We start from the raw sequence: 15312 nt of genomic DNA on the forward strand, positions 1-15312 counted from the left end.
AAATTTACAGAAAAAAATTATGCAATAAATTATACCATATAATATGTTAACTGCATAGATCTAGTCATGTGGAGTCTAAAAAATTTGATTTTCCATTTTATAATTTTTGTATGATTTACTATGATTTTTCAAATATTCAGCTAAATATTAAAGAAAAATAGAAAAATCACTTAGAAAACCAGCCAAGGAGGAAACGCGGAGGGTTTTGCGAGTTCAAGAAGTCCAAACGAACGGTTTTGTAGTTTACGGAGGAAACACCGACTTGTCTCATAGTTTAGGGAGTTAAAAAGAATTTTTTTTCTTTTTTTTTTTCCTTTGTTGAGTGCCCGCGCACGGGCCCGGCCTCGTAAACTCGCGTGCGATCTGATGGGCTGAAAGCCTGAAACCCATTTTCCCCAAGAAACCCCCTCTCTCCCTCCCAAAACCCTCAGCCGACAACTTAAAAAAAAGGAAAGAAACTAAGCCGAAACCCTACTCGCCTCCGCGCCGGGGACGATCAGCGATCCATGGCGGCGTCCTTGCTCCGCCGCGCCGCGCGCCAGCGGGAACTCTTGTCCCCTCTCGGATCCGTAACGCCCTCTTTTCCTCAGTCTCCGTGCTTCTACAGTTTTTATTCGTAGTCGGTGTGGTCGTCTCGTCTTTGTTTGGGTGATCTAGTGGTTTTGATGTCGATCCTTTCTGCGAGAAGAGATGGGCACTTGCTGGTGTGGAATGGTTGTAGATTGTGTTGTATACTTGTATTGGATCTCTCTCTTGTGCTTGTGGATTTGATTGGGGAAGGATTGGTGTACGGATTAGTGCTTGAAAATTCTTAGATTACTATTTCAGGTGTACTTGCGGACTTGCTGCTACGGTGGTGCGTGTACAAATTATGCTCACAATGAATTTTTGCTCATGGAAGCAGAGTTCTATTCTCCTTAAATGTTTGTAGATTGTTTCCATATGCAGAGGCCTGTGAAGGATTTCTAGCTAGCATCGTTGGACGTTGGGTCTAAATTGGCTTTTTTTTTTCTTGCTGTTTGTGAGTAGCTAGATCAATGCTGAACAAATCGCCATCGTGAACAATGAAGCTATATTTTTTTTTTTATGTGGCAGTTTTCCGTATGTCAAAAGTATAGTTTTGTTTACTTTGTCAATGCAGCTAGGAATGCACATTGAGGATTTCTTGGATTGCACCATAGACTATACTGTTCGTTTTCCTCGCTGGTTTTGTTGCTCTCACTTATTGTCTGCAAACAAACTTTCTCAGCTGAAGGCCAGCTTACAGTCAACGTGTGCTGCCAATGTGTGCTCAAAATGGGGTAGTTTCGCAAGACCTTTCAGGTATCATTGATCACTTGCTGTCTTAATTCTACAGAGCTAAGCTTTGTTAGTGTGTTACTCTACATTTATATTTGTAACTGCTTTCACCTTTCAGTGCAAAAGCAGCTGGAAATGACATTATTGGAATTGATTTGGGAACTACTAACTCATGTGTCTCTGTTATGGAGGGAAAGGTGAGGTCCCCGAGTAAAGACTGTACCTGTCCTTTTTTCCTGTCTCTCTCATTTAACTAGCTGAATCTGGAACCAAAATGACTGCAGAACCCAAAGGTCATCGAGAATGCTGAAGGGACAAGAACAACACCATCTGTTGTTGCTTTTAATCAGAAGGGTGAACGCCTTGTTGGGACTCCAGCCAAGCGCCAGGCAGTAACAAATCCCCAGAATACTTTCTTTGGAACGAAGCGGATGATTGGGCGCCGCTTTGATGATCCACAGACACGGAAAGAGATGAAGATGGTGCCATACAAAATTGTCAAGGCTCCAAATGGTGATGCCTGGGTTGAAACAACAGATGGCAAACAGTATTCACCAAGCCAGGTCGGTGCATTTGTGTTGACCAAGATGAAGGAAACAGCAGAATCTTACCTTGGAAAATCTGTCTCCAAGGCAGTAATCACTGTTCCAGCATACTTCAATGATGCTCAGCGTCAGGCCACGAAAGATGCAGGTCGAATCGCTGGCCTTGAGGTTGAAAGGATTATCAATGAGCCGACAGCAGCCGCTCTGTCCTATGGAATGAACAACAAGGAGGGTTTGATTGCAGTCTTTGATCTTGGAGGAGGAACTTTTGATATCTCTATTCTGGAAATCTCAAATGGAGTTTTTGAGGTATGTCATTTTCAGCTCATCTGGTGCGATGGATGCATTTTACGAAATAAACCCTTGTCTGATTTGTTTCTATGTATTTTCAGGTCAAAGCAACAAACGGTGATACTTTCTTGGGTGGTGAAGATTTTGATAATACACTTTTGGAATTCTTGGTGAGCGAGTTCAAGCGAACTGAGGGCATTGATCTGTCAAAGGATAGATTGGCTTTGCAGAGGCTTCGTGAAGCTGCTGAGAAGGCAAAGGTTGAACTGTCATCAACTACTCAGACTGAAACCAATCTACCGTTCATAACAGCTGATGCATCAGGAGCAAAGCATTTGAATATCACATTGACAAGGTCAAAGTTTGAGGCTCTTGTGTACCAACTGATTGAGAGGACTAGAGATCCATGTAAGAATTGCCTGAAGGATGCTGGAATATCTACTAAAGATGTGGATGAGGTCCTCCTTGTTGGTGGAATGACTAGGGTTCCAAAAGTACAGGAAGTGGTCTCTGAAATTTTTGGGAAGAGCCCAAGCAAAGGAGTCAACCCAGATGAAGCTGTGGCCATGGGCGCTGCCATTCAGGGTGGCATTCTCCGTGGAGATGTTAAGGAGCTTCTTCTCCTTGATGTCACTCCCCTATCACTTGGTCTCGAGACGCTTGGTGGTATCTTCACCAGATTGATCAACAGGAACACTACAATTCCCACGAAGAAGAGTCAGGTGAGTAATATCTATGTTCTTTCAGATTATGCAGTTTATAATCTTCTTGACTATCCCTGACTTAATTGGATGAGCCTTTTATCAACATATTTTTATCTTGACACGTCTTTCGTGTCTGTGTTTTTGGTATGGTGCTAGTTGCAATACAATTCTGTTAGCCCTCATACTCTTCGTGGTTGAGTGATTAGTTGGTGGTAGTCTCATGTGAAAATCTTTATTGCTCTCATTTACTGTATTTCAATTTGTTTATGAGCCTTTGGGTTAACTCCATTAACCCATTGGCTGTTTTATTTTCTTGATGATTATTCCCATTACACAATTAGAGATCCATGTAGTCTCTTTCCCCTCATTCCCCTGATGTTACTTTTATCTGATCTTTGGTGTTGATTTTGCAGGTGTTCTCAACTGCTGCCGACAATCAGACACAAGTAGGTATCCGTGTGTTGCAAGGGGAGCGTGAAATGGCTGCAGACAACAAGCTTCTTGGTGAATTTGATCTCGTTGGCATTCCACCCGCCCCAAGAGGCATGCCTCAGATTGAGGTCACATTTGACATTGATGCCAATGGAATTGTGACCGTGTCTGCAAAAGATAAGGCTACCGGAAAGGAGACGAACATCACCATTCGATCCTCTGGTGGGCTATCCGAGGCTGAGATCCAGAAGATGGTCCAAGACGCTGAGCTGCATGCCCAGAAGGATCAGGAGCGTAAAGCGCTCATCGACATCAGGAACAATGCGGACACAACTATCTACAGCATCGAGAAGAGCTTGGGAGAGTACAGGGACAAGATCCCTGCAGAGGTTGCATCTGAGATCGAGGCAGCCATTGCTGACCTCCGCAAGGAGATGGCCTCAGATGACATTGAGCAGATAAAGGCCAAGCTTGATGCCGCGAACAAAGCCGTCTCAAAGATTGGCCAGCACATGTCTGGTGGCAGCACAGGTGGTTCGCAGTCAGGAGGATCTCAGGATGGTGGTGACCAGTCTCCAGAAGCCGAGTACGAGGAGGTCAAGAAGTGAGGCAGCGGAGGATGAAACAGTAGTATCCCATTTAGAAGTAGCTAGTCTTTTTTAGAACACAAGATAATAGGATGAGACGTAACCTGTGCAGGTCGCAACAACATTCTCTAGGTATGGCTTTTGTTGCATAATATGGCGCCTTGTTCTGGCCTTTGATGCCCTCAAGCAGGCACGCAGCGATGAGATGCTACACTTGTTTTTGCAAATGCACGAGGAATCGAGGATGTCATGTTTGGTTGCTGCTGACGCGCGGCTTATGCAGGCTTGGTCACCTCGTTCGTGTGAAACGGTGTCTGGCAATGGCAATGCCCAGCCCGGACGGTCGTCAAGTTGCTGCAGCTCCATGCTTGAGGCCAGAGGAGGGAGCTCTGGCCCGGACGCTCGACCGCTCGGCATGGCTGGGGCACGGCGGCGTGGGGCGGAGCGGAGGAATCTCTCGCCGACGGATGCCGCGTCTGCACACGAGTCCAAGGAACCTAGTGTCAAGGAACATGCTCCGGCGATGAAGATCTGCAAGGGTGGTGCGCCGTCCTTTCCCCATCACGCAAACACGAGTGTGGCTGGCTCTTATCCTTCCTAGAAACCTGACGATGTCGGCACAGGATTTCAGAGAATAGCTGAACGACAGGTGAATTCAGAATTCACCTACGGCGTACCGCAAACATGAGCGAGTAATACACAAGTGCAAGTGTATCCAGATCGATTGTAGAATTTGATGAAAAGCAGCAAACGCAGCAGAATTAGAAGTAAACCAGGAATCAGGACTGTTCAAAAGCGCAGGCAATAGTAATGAAAAATCGGGTGCCTTCTTTACAATCTCATAGCCAAAGAGAGAATCGGACATGGAATGTGCTTTTGTTCCGAAAGTTTCTCATCATAATCCAAATAACAGATGGTTCATGTCAGAAACGGAGGAGCATTACATGATAGCTTCTTTCCTTACTGTATCCCATATTTCCTTCTATATATCAGGATCCCACCAAGCTCGCCAAGACCTTCGGAACCTGAATATCCAATAGAATCAACCAGACTGTTAACACAACCCATCAGACGAAGCATGGTGCCGACGATGATCAACTAAAGCTGACCGTTCTGGGATTCAGAATATAAGTGCATACCTGGCCTAAAAGAACAAACATATCCGCGCACATTTACATTTCAAGTACAATAACTGAAAAGCAGGGAAAATAATATAAATTCAGTCCTTTCAAAGCCATAGAATTAGCACTCAAATGAAATGTTAGTGCGCGGCATAAATCATAAAATGAAATGGCATTTCGCTATTTGGTTGACAGTACTTACAGTCTGAATCAGTTTTGACCCACTTTGCGCCATCGTCATCGAGATCGCGCAGCGCGTCCTCGAGGCATTCATTGATTTCTTTTTCATCTAGCTTCCAGTCCAAATGCCTCCTAGTTGCTACAGTGGAGGAATTTTGTGGGTGTATTTTCTTCTGCAGTATTGCCTTGAGCAGCTGCAGCCGTTACCACATATGGGAATGAGATGCAGAGAAGGTGCAGTGACTTTTATTGAGCTACAAAATATACTGAAGAATTTGACCGTACCTTCTCCATTCTCGATTGAGGGAAAGAGTTCCTTGGTTCTGGAACCGGGGGAGTAAAACCACCCTTGCACACGAATAGTCTGAGAAGTGAAGCGATTGATCTTGGCTTGATTGCGCCCCCTTTCTTCCCTACAATTTCTTTTGCTTTGCTTATGATGATCTCCTTGTTCATCAACTGCTCTTGGTGCTTCTCGTTGACGTCTTCGCCAACACGTTTTTGTGAAGCCACCTGCTCATCGGCATATGAGCCCTGAACTTCTGCTTGATCATTGCCTTCTAGCAGCACTTCGAATTCCTTTCGGATGTTGTCTACTTCCTCCTCCGTAAACTTCACTGAATCTTGCACGGTCCGCACATTCCCGGATGAACTCTGTGCTTCCTCCTCAATCTGCTTATTTCCAAATGTCCCGATTGCAAGCAATGATTGTGGCCAATCACTGAACTCGTCGTTGCGACATTCCGGCACGTTGCCACCTGCACATCAGAGGTAAATTAGTTAGCCAAATCAGTATAGAAACAAAAAACGAATGGTCCAGGTCCTGCATTCATATATTAGCATAAATTGGTTGTTTGGAGCATGGACCACTAATTTTAAACCCCTGCTGTTCTCATGGGCCTATCACTGATTAGGAAGTAGGAACATGTTTGCCCATGCTTACTCCACACCACAATGTTTTAACCTGAGCATCATGCTGATCAACACCCATCACAGATCAGCATTCAAAGATTGTATTCACACTCCAAACAGTAGTCCTTTTTGAAAGACCAAAACCCTCTAATACAATTGGACTAGTATTTCCTATGAAAGAAAAAAAATAATGGACTAGTGGCCTTCAGATCTGATTCGTTAGCACAGAACCATCCGAGGTCCGGCTTCTGTGCTAGAAATGTAACTCTTATAATCTCAAGTGGACAATTTGTATCGTATAAGATCATGTTGAAGCATAATATAGGTGAATAAATCTCACCACTTTATCCTACTAGTGGAGGAAACAGAAGTTTTTTTTTAAAAAAAATAAAGCAGGAGCAAGGCACTGCATTTAAGAAGAAAGCAAGCGAGTTGTTACATAGTTGTGATTCAACGAACTCACACCGGAAAACAGAAACACTTGCTACTCATTGGGAAACAGAAACACACCCTAAACAGAAGTTTTTATAATATAGAAAAAAACATGAAATAAATGCAAAGTAAATGAAAGGAAAAGATCTGAAGGGAGAGGCAACAAAACAGCATATACTGTAGTGCTCATGCATCAACTGCGTTATCGTAAAAACTATTTCCTACAAGTTGGAATTAAAGATATATATCTGAACCACTGTGTTTACAGATATGCTTGAATGATTGACACTGATACGTGAGCATCAAACAGAGCGCCGCCATATCAACAGAAAAGAAACCCGGAAAGGACTGTGAACGCACCTTATTAAAAAAGAAAGAAAGAAAGAAGAAAGATAACTCAAAAGAACGTGCTAACAATCACCTATTTGAGAATCAAACAGGTTGCTACGAGTAAAATTGATCGACTGCTAAGCAACTCAGGTTCATGGCTGGAGCAGTGGAGTAGAATGTCAGAAGAGGAAACTTGAAAGGAAACGGACCCAAAATCGCTGGTCATCTTCACATCTTCCTCTTCATTCAAGGAAGGAGACGAATATTCTCACAACTGAACTGGAGCATCTATATATATATATCGCCGCCCAGTGAACAACAACGACCACGGTTCTGAAAGAATCCGCGAGGAAACACTGAAGAAGAAGAAAAATTCAGAGTGCACTTACGATAAGGCGCGGTAGAAGTGGCGGCAGCCCGCTTCGAGTCTTGCTTCCCGCCGATCTTGTTCGCTACCCAACTGAAAATCTGCAGGGAAAAATGGAAGAGGAAATTCAGCACCAACAACAACGAGAAATGAACTCTTGAGCCTCGAGGACTCTCTTGCACGCAGCAGCAGCAGCAGCAGCAGCAGAAGGATTACGCTAATGCCATGGATATGCAGGCTCTCACCTTCATATCCCTACGAACTCGAGACCAGCGGAATCAGGGGAGCTGTGAGGCCTGAAGAAGTGGTATCAGAAGTGTGGAGGACGAAGGCCCTAGCTGAGACTGTCAGACTGAGAGACGGCCAGGGAGGGAGAGCTCTCCGAGCGAGAGATATAGGGCGGCCGAGCCCGAGAGGTAGTGCAAGCAGGCTTGCAGTGGCGGCAACCGGCGACACGGGATTGGTGCGCGGAAGAAGTAGCAGCAGCAGCAGCTCACACTATTGGTGGTGGAGCTGGGGCGATTTGGGAGTGGCTCAAGTCCCGAGGCTTTGGAGCGTAGCAGCTGGCAACTGGCATGGCCGGCGCGCTACATCATCTGGCAAGGCACTTCCAGAGATCATGGCCAGAGGCTTTGGTCTTTGCATTGGTGCACTTGCCCTTCCAATGGAAACCAACCAAAAAAGTACTGCAAAGTTGTTTTTTTAGAGTAAAGTCCATTTTTGGCCATCGAACTATCGTCTGAGTCCGGATTTGGCAATCGAACTCCAAAACCGGACACCCGCGGCCATCGAACTGTTAATACCAGACACGTGTGACCATGGACACCGATCCGCCCTGGTTTTAGCCTAGTCAGGCAGCCACGTCGGCACCCCTCGGCCAAGTCAGCACGGCTGACTCGGATCCCGCTCGGCTGACTCGGATGGGGCGTATACATCGACCCCGGCCCCTCCTCGTCGGTTCGCTGTCCCTCAAAACTCCCCAAACGAAACCCTAGCGGCGGCGGCGGCGGCTGCGCCTGCGCCTGCGGAGGCGGCGGCCGGCGAGGGCGGCGGCGACGAGGCTCCGGCGGCGGCATCTGCGGCCGCGGCGACGAGATTCCAGAGGCGGCGGCTGCAACGATAGCGGCGACGAGACTCAGGCCGAGGCGTCTGCGGCGGCGGAAAAGGTTTGATTCGTTCATGAAGTGATAGATGCAGAGCGAAATCCCGTGACTTTGGGGATTTGTCTTTGGGGATTTGTCTTTCTAGGGACTCGAATATTCAATTGTTTTCCATGTGATTTGCGAAGTTGTTTATTGTGTCCGGGGATTGATCCGTTTTTGTTTATTGCGCTCCGTACAGAACATCAAATAATGGACCCATTGGATAGTCTTGCAGTCAGATTTCATTACAATGGAGAATTTGTGAGGACTAGTAGGGCTCTGCATTATTGTGGTGGAGAAGAGGGGATGTCATACATTGAACGAGATAAAATCTCACTTCCTGAGATAATGGGGCACTTAAAAGACCACTGCAATGTTGAGTTAGGTGCTTTGGTACATTGGCTTTTCCCAGGAAAGGAACTAGTGAATGGGTTGCGTGCATTGGTTGATGATAAATCATGCATTGAAATGGAAAATTGCATTGTGGAAGGTGGTGTAGCAGATATATATATCGAGGACCCAACAGTTGTTGAGCCGTCAGATGATGGAGAAGCAGCAGCGAATGTCAGTGATTTTGAGAATGAGATGGAAGCTGAGGAGGACCCAACAGTTGAGAGTGAAGATGATGAGATGGAAGCTCATGATTTACAATCGCAAGTGTTGGTATGCAGGACCAAGAGTAGGGAAGAAGTCGAGAAGCAGATAAAATTTGTGAAGGAGTGGTACAGCCCAAGCAAGATTGATAAAGGGAAGCAAGTGCAAGAGCAGGTTCTAGACGACACAAGCAGTGACAGTGATTTCTTACCCGGTGATGACAGCTCTTCGGAGGATGATGAAGAAGGCAATGACATACATTTGCAATTCAAGCAATTCAAGAAAAAAATGAAGGGTGGTCAGGTGGCAGACCTTGATGATGTTATTTTGGATAGCACTAGTATGCCAGCTCTTGTTGAGATAGAAGATGATGGAGATGTCACACCATATGATAATAGTAGTGCAGCAGAAGGTTCAAGTGAAGACATGAGCAGTAGCAAGTATCCAAGGTACAACAAGAAGGATCCATGCCCCAAATTTGAGATTGGGCTGAAATTTACTGGGAAGAGTCAGTTCAAGAAAGCAGTGATTAAACATGGTTTAACTGAAAGAAGGTTTATTAAGTTCTTTAAGAATGAATCTGAAAGGATGATTGCAGTATGTGAGTGGGCCACTTGCCAATGGAGATGTTTGTTGTCGACCAATTCAAGAACAAATAGTTGGCAGATAGCTAGCTTAAATAATGTGCATAGTTGCCCTCCTAGAAGAGATAACAAATTGGTCACTGCAGCCAGGATTGCTGAGAAGTATGAGAAATTCATAATGGCCAACCCAACCTGGAGTCTTGAAACCATGAGATCGGCAGTTCAAGAAGAGATGTTTGCTGATGTTAGTATCTCCAAGCTGAAAAGAGCAAAATCTATTGTCATGCAAAAGGTTCTAGATGCAACCAAAGGGCAGTACCAAGTGCTATATAGGTACCAGCTTGAATTATTGAGAAGCAACCCAGGAAGCACAATTATTATTATGAAGGAACCTAATGTAGAACCACCAGTGTTTCAAAGAATGTATATTGCTCTGGATGCATGCAAGAAAGGGTTCACTGCTGGTTGTAGAAAAGTTGTAGGACTTGATGGATGTTTCTTTAAGGGGGCCACAAATGGAGAATTGTTGTGTGCATTGGGAAGAGATGCAAATAATCAAATGTATCCAATAGCATGGGCAGTGGTGGAAAAGGTGAACAATGCTTCATGGGACTGGTTCTGTGATATTTTGTTCAGGGACATTGGAGTTCAAGGGGGTGATGACTGGGTTTTTATCTCAGATCAACAAAAGGGTATATTGACAGCTGTTGCTAAATGGGCTCCAAACGCAGAGCACAGGAATTGTGCGAGGCACATTTATGCCAAATGGAGGAAGAAATTCAAGAAGAAGGAGTGGCAGAAAAAGTTTTGGTGCTGTGCCAAGGCTCCTTGTCCCATACTGTTCAATCTAGCAAAGGCTAAACTTGCTCAGGAAACAAAGCAAGGAGCAAAGGCCTTGATGAATACTGATCCTGTACATTGGAGCAGAGCCTGGTTCAGGTTAGGATCAAATTGTGACTCAGTTGATAACAACATTTGTGAATCTTTCAACAAGTGGATTATTGAAGCTAGGTTCTTCCCTATCATAACCATGCTTGAGACCATTAGAAGGAAGGTCATGGTGAGGATCCAGCAAATGAGGGCTAAGTCAGAAACTTGGACTGGTCCAATATGTCCTAATATTTTGAAGAAATTAAATGCACTCATTAAGTTGTCAGGTGTTTGCCATGCAATATGTAATGGGGAAGATAAATTTGAGGTCAAGCATTGGAACAATAGGTTCACAGTGGATCTGCAAAAACGAGAGTGTTCATGTAGGTATTGGCAATTGGCAGGGTTGCCATGCCCTCATGCAATATCAAGCATCTTCTTTAAGACTAATTCCCTTGATGAGTACATAGCACCCTGTTATCATGTGACACAATTCAAGAACACATACTCCCACTGTCTAAATCCAGTTGAGGGTATGCAGAGCTGGCCTGAATCTGATATGCCAACACTAAGAGCACCAGGATATGTGAAAATGCCAGGTAGGCCTAAAAAGGAGAGGAGAAGGGAGCCACAAGAGCAACCTAAAGCTAGAAAATTGTCAAAGGTAGGCACAGTCATAAGGTGCAGGAAGTGCAAAGGAACTGGACATAACAGATCCACTTGTGATAGAAGACATGGAGTCAAAGGTAGCCAACAAAGTAATTCTACAAGCCAAAATGTAAGTGGAATAATTTACATTTTTTTACTACATCTCTCATTTGCCAGTCTATGACTTTTACTTCTTTGATATAGGATCTGGAATCTAGGAACTTGATCAGATCATTTGCCAGTGCTACAGTTGAAGGATCAGCATCACAACTCAATTTGCAAGCCAATGTGCCACTGTCTCAGGCAGGCTCAAGTGTGACCATCAAAATGTCATCTGGTAAAGCTACTGCTAAAGTCAGTGCCCAAGAGCCACCAACAAAGAAGAAACCAAAGAGAGCAGCCCAGGAGCCACCAACAAAGAAGAAAGGGAAGAAACCAAAGAGAGCAGCACCAAGTTCTATGCTCCAGATCAAAGGAGTTGGTGACCAGAACTAGTACAACTCCATGTCAGTGATGTGTGATGTGTTATCCTCCCTGTCATGTTTATCTCATGTTATGTACTAGAGTCCTATGTACTACCACTCTTATCTCCTCTCTTGTACTGTGATGTGTTATGTACTACCAGACAGTTTGGGCTAAGTCAGTGATGTGTGATGTGTTATCCTCCCTGTCATGTTTATCTCATGTTCATCTCTCATATCAATGCTAACACCAATCCATATATTGCTTAGAAACAGGAGCATACATTTCGAGTTTTTCCAAAGCATCAGAGTTACATTAACTAGATCCTAATTTACATTTCATACAACCTCATGGCCAGTTAACCCAAGCCATTGCTAACACTACAACAACACATGTCACCACAAGAAACTTGAAGATAAACACTTCTTTCTCTAGTGAGCAGATCCTGCATCTCAGTTCAGCATTCTCCTCTGCCTTCTTAGTCACCACTGCAACCGTCTCTGCTCCAATTGGCTCAGCCAACGCTCTCTGCTCCTCTGCTGCATAAACCGGCCAAATCTGCTGTCGTGCTGCATCACCAACTCGCCCTTGTAGCTCTCTGTTCTCCATCCTCAGTGCTCTCACGGCGTCGCGCAGATCTATAAGAAGCTCCCGGAGGAAGGGGGACGGCGGTGGATCTACCCAACGCCAAAAGTCGCATCCTCCCATTGCCGGCTATTCCATCCAAAAAGGAAATCAAACAAATGCACAAATTGTCAACACCATCAAACAAAACCAAATCCGAATCGACCAAAGACAACAAAACCACTCACCGTAGCACTGAAACATTTGACGAATCTTCGCCCAGGATTTTCATCACTCCACGCAGTCAACCTTCCCGCCTTGTTGCCGCACTTGCAGAGGACCGGAGGCCAATAGTCGAGGGGGCCCTGCCGGTAAGGGATAGGGGATGATCTTCCCCCTTCCCTTGAGCCCCATCGGGGACCTCCCGTGCTGCTCAAGCTGCTTGAACTCGCCATGGCTCCGCCCTCTGAATGGAAACCCTACCGCCGCCTCCCCAGACCTCCAACCCGCTCTTTTTTTTTTGGAATAAGTGCTCCAACCCGCACTGCCCCCCCATAAAAGGAGCACGGTCTGAGTCAGCCGTGCTGACTTGGCCGTGGGGTGCCGACGTGGGAGGGTGACAGGGCCAAAACCAGGGCGGATCGGTGTCCATGGTCACACGTGTCTGGTATTAACAGTTCGATGGCCGCGGGTGTCCGGTTTTGGAGTTCGATTGCCAAATCCGGACTCAGACGATAGTTCGATGGCCAAAAATGGACTTTACTCTTTTTTTATAACAACGAACTGCAAAGTTAAGCAGAATGTCAGACTGTGAAAGTACAGCAGTACTCGAACGCTGATATTTCTACGCCATGTTTGGTTCAAGCTTTGAAATTTTTTTCAAAAAAAGAGGAATGTACGCGTGACGTACTGAACTAAATTTATTTGCGAAATCTTTTTTACATGGGTGTAACTTTTTGAGACGAATCTAATGAGTCAAGTTCCACCATAATTGACTATAGTGATACTACAATAACCGTTCCTAATCATTATCTAATTATGCGGTCAAATGCCTTATTAGCTACAGTGCTATAATTGTGAAAGTTATTTTATAATTAGACTTCATTTAATACCTCTAATCAGTGGTCAAAGTGGTAAAAAAATTTTATGAAAAAATTCTCACCCTTAACCAAACAAGGTCTTCCAGGTGAAACGCTGATCGATACTGGTAGTGGTAGGTCAGGCAAGGCCAGGCGCCGGCGAGAGGCAAGAGATGATGGAGAGGATCGGGGCGAGGGATACGGAGGAGGAAAACGATGCGCCCGGGGCAAGTTGCGCACCAAGTGTCACGACCGCGCCGCAACGGATCCCATCGCGCCTGGTCGGGCCACGACGCGTGTGCGCCAGACCACGTGTTTATTCCTTAAACCCGGCACTAAGCAAAGGGCATTAAGGATTTAAGGCCCCCTCCCTCCCTCTTGGCCAATGGCGCCACAGCTAGAGCTCGCTCGGGGGCCGCGCCGCTCGCCCGCGCCCGATGCTAATCACGCGCGCGCCCTTAATTACTTATTACTACTCGCCCACTAGCTAGGCGGACTTTTCTTCTTCCGTCTCCGATCCTCCTCTGCCGCCGGCCGCCGGGATGCATCAGGCGTCGTCGTCCGATGATGCTCGTATCTCTCGATCGGCACCGTGGCCGAAGAATACAATCCCCGTGCGTGCGTGCGTGCGTGCGATCTGAAGAGAGATTCAGATCGAGGCTTGAATCGCGTATAAATAGCAGCGTTGACGATTCTCCGTTCGCCGCAGGGGGGATCCTGGACCCGGTGGATGATCCTGCAGCAGTTGCAATGCAAAACCGCAGCGCCGGCGCCGGCGCCGGCGCCGCGGGGATCCACGACACCTCCACCTGGTGGCCACATTCCCCCTGCTCGATTGGTCTCCCTCTTCTCCGGTCCTATCGTCGCCTATCCAAATCCAACCCTACCATGCATCTAACAGTCGTCTCTCGTCGTCGTCTTCTCTTGTTCACCGTCTCATCATCATCTCATCTGTATATAATACTATATCGTGTAGGTCCGTGGCAACAGCGGCGTGCGCGCGTGCAAGGCCGGCACTGGCGGCCAACAGCCAGGCGGCCCCGGGCGTCCGGGGCCTGGCCGTGTCCAGTCGGAAAGCGACGGCGTACGGCGGGAGCGTGCACGCGGAGCCGTCCACGGCGACGGCAGCTAAGCAGGACGACCCCGGCTGTTGCGCCCGGCGCTACGTGTGCCAACTTGGTAGCACAGGCTCCGCAAGGGGGAGTGATGAGTGGGCGACATGTCGGGGGGAAGCTGGCGGGCGGAGGAAAGCAACCTGTCCATACGTGCCCTGCGCACGCTACTGTCCAGCGGGCTGCAGACAAAGAGGAATTAGAAGAGATGAGAAGCCCGGCCGACAGCTGAACTCTCGCGACGCCACGCAGTGCCATCTGGATCGCCGATGACTGGTGATTGAATGAATCGACTACAGATGATGATGATGATGATGAGTATATGCATGCCACGTAGCCCCGCTGGCAGCTCATCACCAGCTCTTGATCGATGCAGGGAGGACAGTGCCAGGAACGGAGTGCCACGGCGCAAAGCAAGCCTCAGACCACAAATTCACAAGTCTCAGAAACTGTGTGGACTTCTACTAGGATATAGTATTGACGACGCGAGAGCTCGCGCGAGATAATGTAGGAAACTGCTTACTCCGTGGCCGTGCGCGCGCGGCGCGGCCCTCTTTCCCGGATGCGAGGGACGAAGGGGATCGATCGAGCTGGCTAGTAGGCTTTCCCCATGTGGTGCGTGCCGGGCTTGGCGAGATAACCATCGGTCCGATCGGCGCCCTTGTCCCCGGCGCGCGCGGCTGGCCGGCCTCGAGATGCGCGAGCCACGGCGAGGATCGATCGGACCCTGCCCGGCGACTTCTCCGCGCTCGCTCGCTCGCTCACTGGTCACTAACTCACTACTCGATCGATCGGCGCCAAACACGAGGATCGGAGCATATGGATGGAATAATTCATGAGCCGGGATCCCCACGCGGTTTAGTTTCGCCCCTCACCTGAAGAGGAAACCACCGGCTTGCGGTATCGGGAAACTTGCTGCGGCGACCTGGCTGGCTGGGCCTGGCTAGCTAGCTAGCTACCTGCGTGCAGGCGTCGTCGTCGTGCACTGGATCGCCGAAATGGTCCCGTGGCTATGGAGGGCTAGGGCGGCTAAATGTAGAAACTATAGCTAGAGCGC

General features: G+C 47.2%; 3 protein-coding genes across 3 annotated transcripts; 1 reads left to right on the plus strand and 2 right to left on the minus strand.

The window, feature by feature from the left end:
* The first annotated feature begins 420 nt into the window (after positions 1 to 420).
* LOC120679889 (heat shock 70 kDa protein, mitochondrial-like) lies at positions 421 to 4039 on the plus strand. The gene is made up of 6 exons (XM_039961556.1): positions 421 to 569; positions 1250 to 1323; positions 1418 to 1496; positions 1584 to 2153; positions 2237 to 2857; positions 3253 to 4039. The coding sequence occupies exons 1-6, from the start codon at positions 507 to 509 to the stop codon at positions 3877 to 3879; spliced, it is 2034 nt and encodes a 677-aa protein (XP_039817490.1). The 5' UTR covers positions 421 to 506; the 3' UTR covers positions 3880 to 4039.
* Positions 4040 to 4644: 605 nt separating this feature from the next.
* Positions 4645 to 7665, minus strand: LOC120679910 (protein DEEPER ROOTING 1-like). Its single transcript, XM_039961572.1, has 6 exons — positions 7446 to 7665; positions 7223 to 7301; positions 5445 to 5917; positions 5182 to 5353; positions 4998 to 5050; positions 4645 to 4883 (listed from the first exon to the last, which is right to left on the minus strand). Exons 1-5 carry the CDS (start codon positions 7449 to 7451, stop codon positions 5031 to 5033), a joined length of 750 nt encoding a protein of 249 aa, XP_039817506.1. The 5' UTR covers positions 7452 to 7665; the 3' UTR covers positions 4645 to 4883; positions 4998 to 5030.
* Positions 7666 to 11635: 3970 nt separating this feature from the next.
* LOC120696072 lies at positions 11636 to 12813 on the minus strand. Its single transcript, XM_039979231.1, has 2 exons — positions 12313 to 12813; positions 11636 to 12214 (listed from the first exon to the last, which is right to left on the minus strand). The coding sequence occupies exons 1-2, from the start codon at positions 12517 to 12519 to the stop codon at positions 11849 to 11851; spliced, it is 573 nt and encodes a 190-aa protein (XP_039835165.1). The 5' UTR covers positions 12520 to 12813; the 3' UTR covers positions 11636 to 11848.
* Positions 12814 to 15312: the final 2499 nt, after the last annotated feature.

The sequence above is a fragment of the Panicum virgatum genome, chromosome 2K, assembly GCF_016808335.1.
Source record: "Panicum virgatum strain AP13 chromosome 2K, P.virgatum_v5, whole genome shotgun sequence".
NCBI classification, from domain to species: Eukaryota; Viridiplantae; Streptophyta; class Magnoliopsida; order Poales; family Poaceae; genus Panicum; species Panicum virgatum.

Excerpts from the sequence above, each read along its gene's own strand:
- LOC120679889 (XM_039961556.1), top strand. The coding sequence starts at position 507 with ATGGCGGCGTCCTTGCTCCGCCGCGCCGCGCGCCAGCGGGAACTCTTG. Across the intron at positions 1,324-1,417 it reads AGTTTCGCAAGACCTTTCAG|TGCAAAAGCAGCTGGAAATG; the intron begins GTATCATTGATC and ends TTCACCTTTCAG. Across the intron at positions 2,858-3,252 it reads TTCCCACGAAGAAGAGTCAG|GTGTTCTCAACTGCTGCCGA; the intron begins GTGAGTAATATC and ends TTGATTTTGCAG.
- LOC120679910 (XM_039961572.1), bottom strand. Across the intron at positions 5,354-5,444 it reads CTCAATCGAGAATGGAGAAG|CTGCTCAAGGCAATACTGCA; the intron begins GTACGGTCAAAT and ends TAACGGCTGCAG. Across the intron at positions 5,051-5,181 it reads GGTCAAAACTGATTCAGACT|TTATTGTACTTGAAATGTAA; the intron begins GTAAGTACTGTC and ends CCTGCTTTTCAG.
- LOC120696072 (XM_039979231.1), bottom strand. The coding sequence starts at position 12,519 with ATGGCGAGTTCAAGCAGCTTGAGCAGCACGGGAGGTCCCCGATGGGGC. Across the intron at positions 12,215-12,312 it reads TCAAATGTTTCAGTGCTACG|CCGGCAATGGGAGGATGCGA; the intron begins GTGAGTGGTTTT and ends TGGATGGAATAG.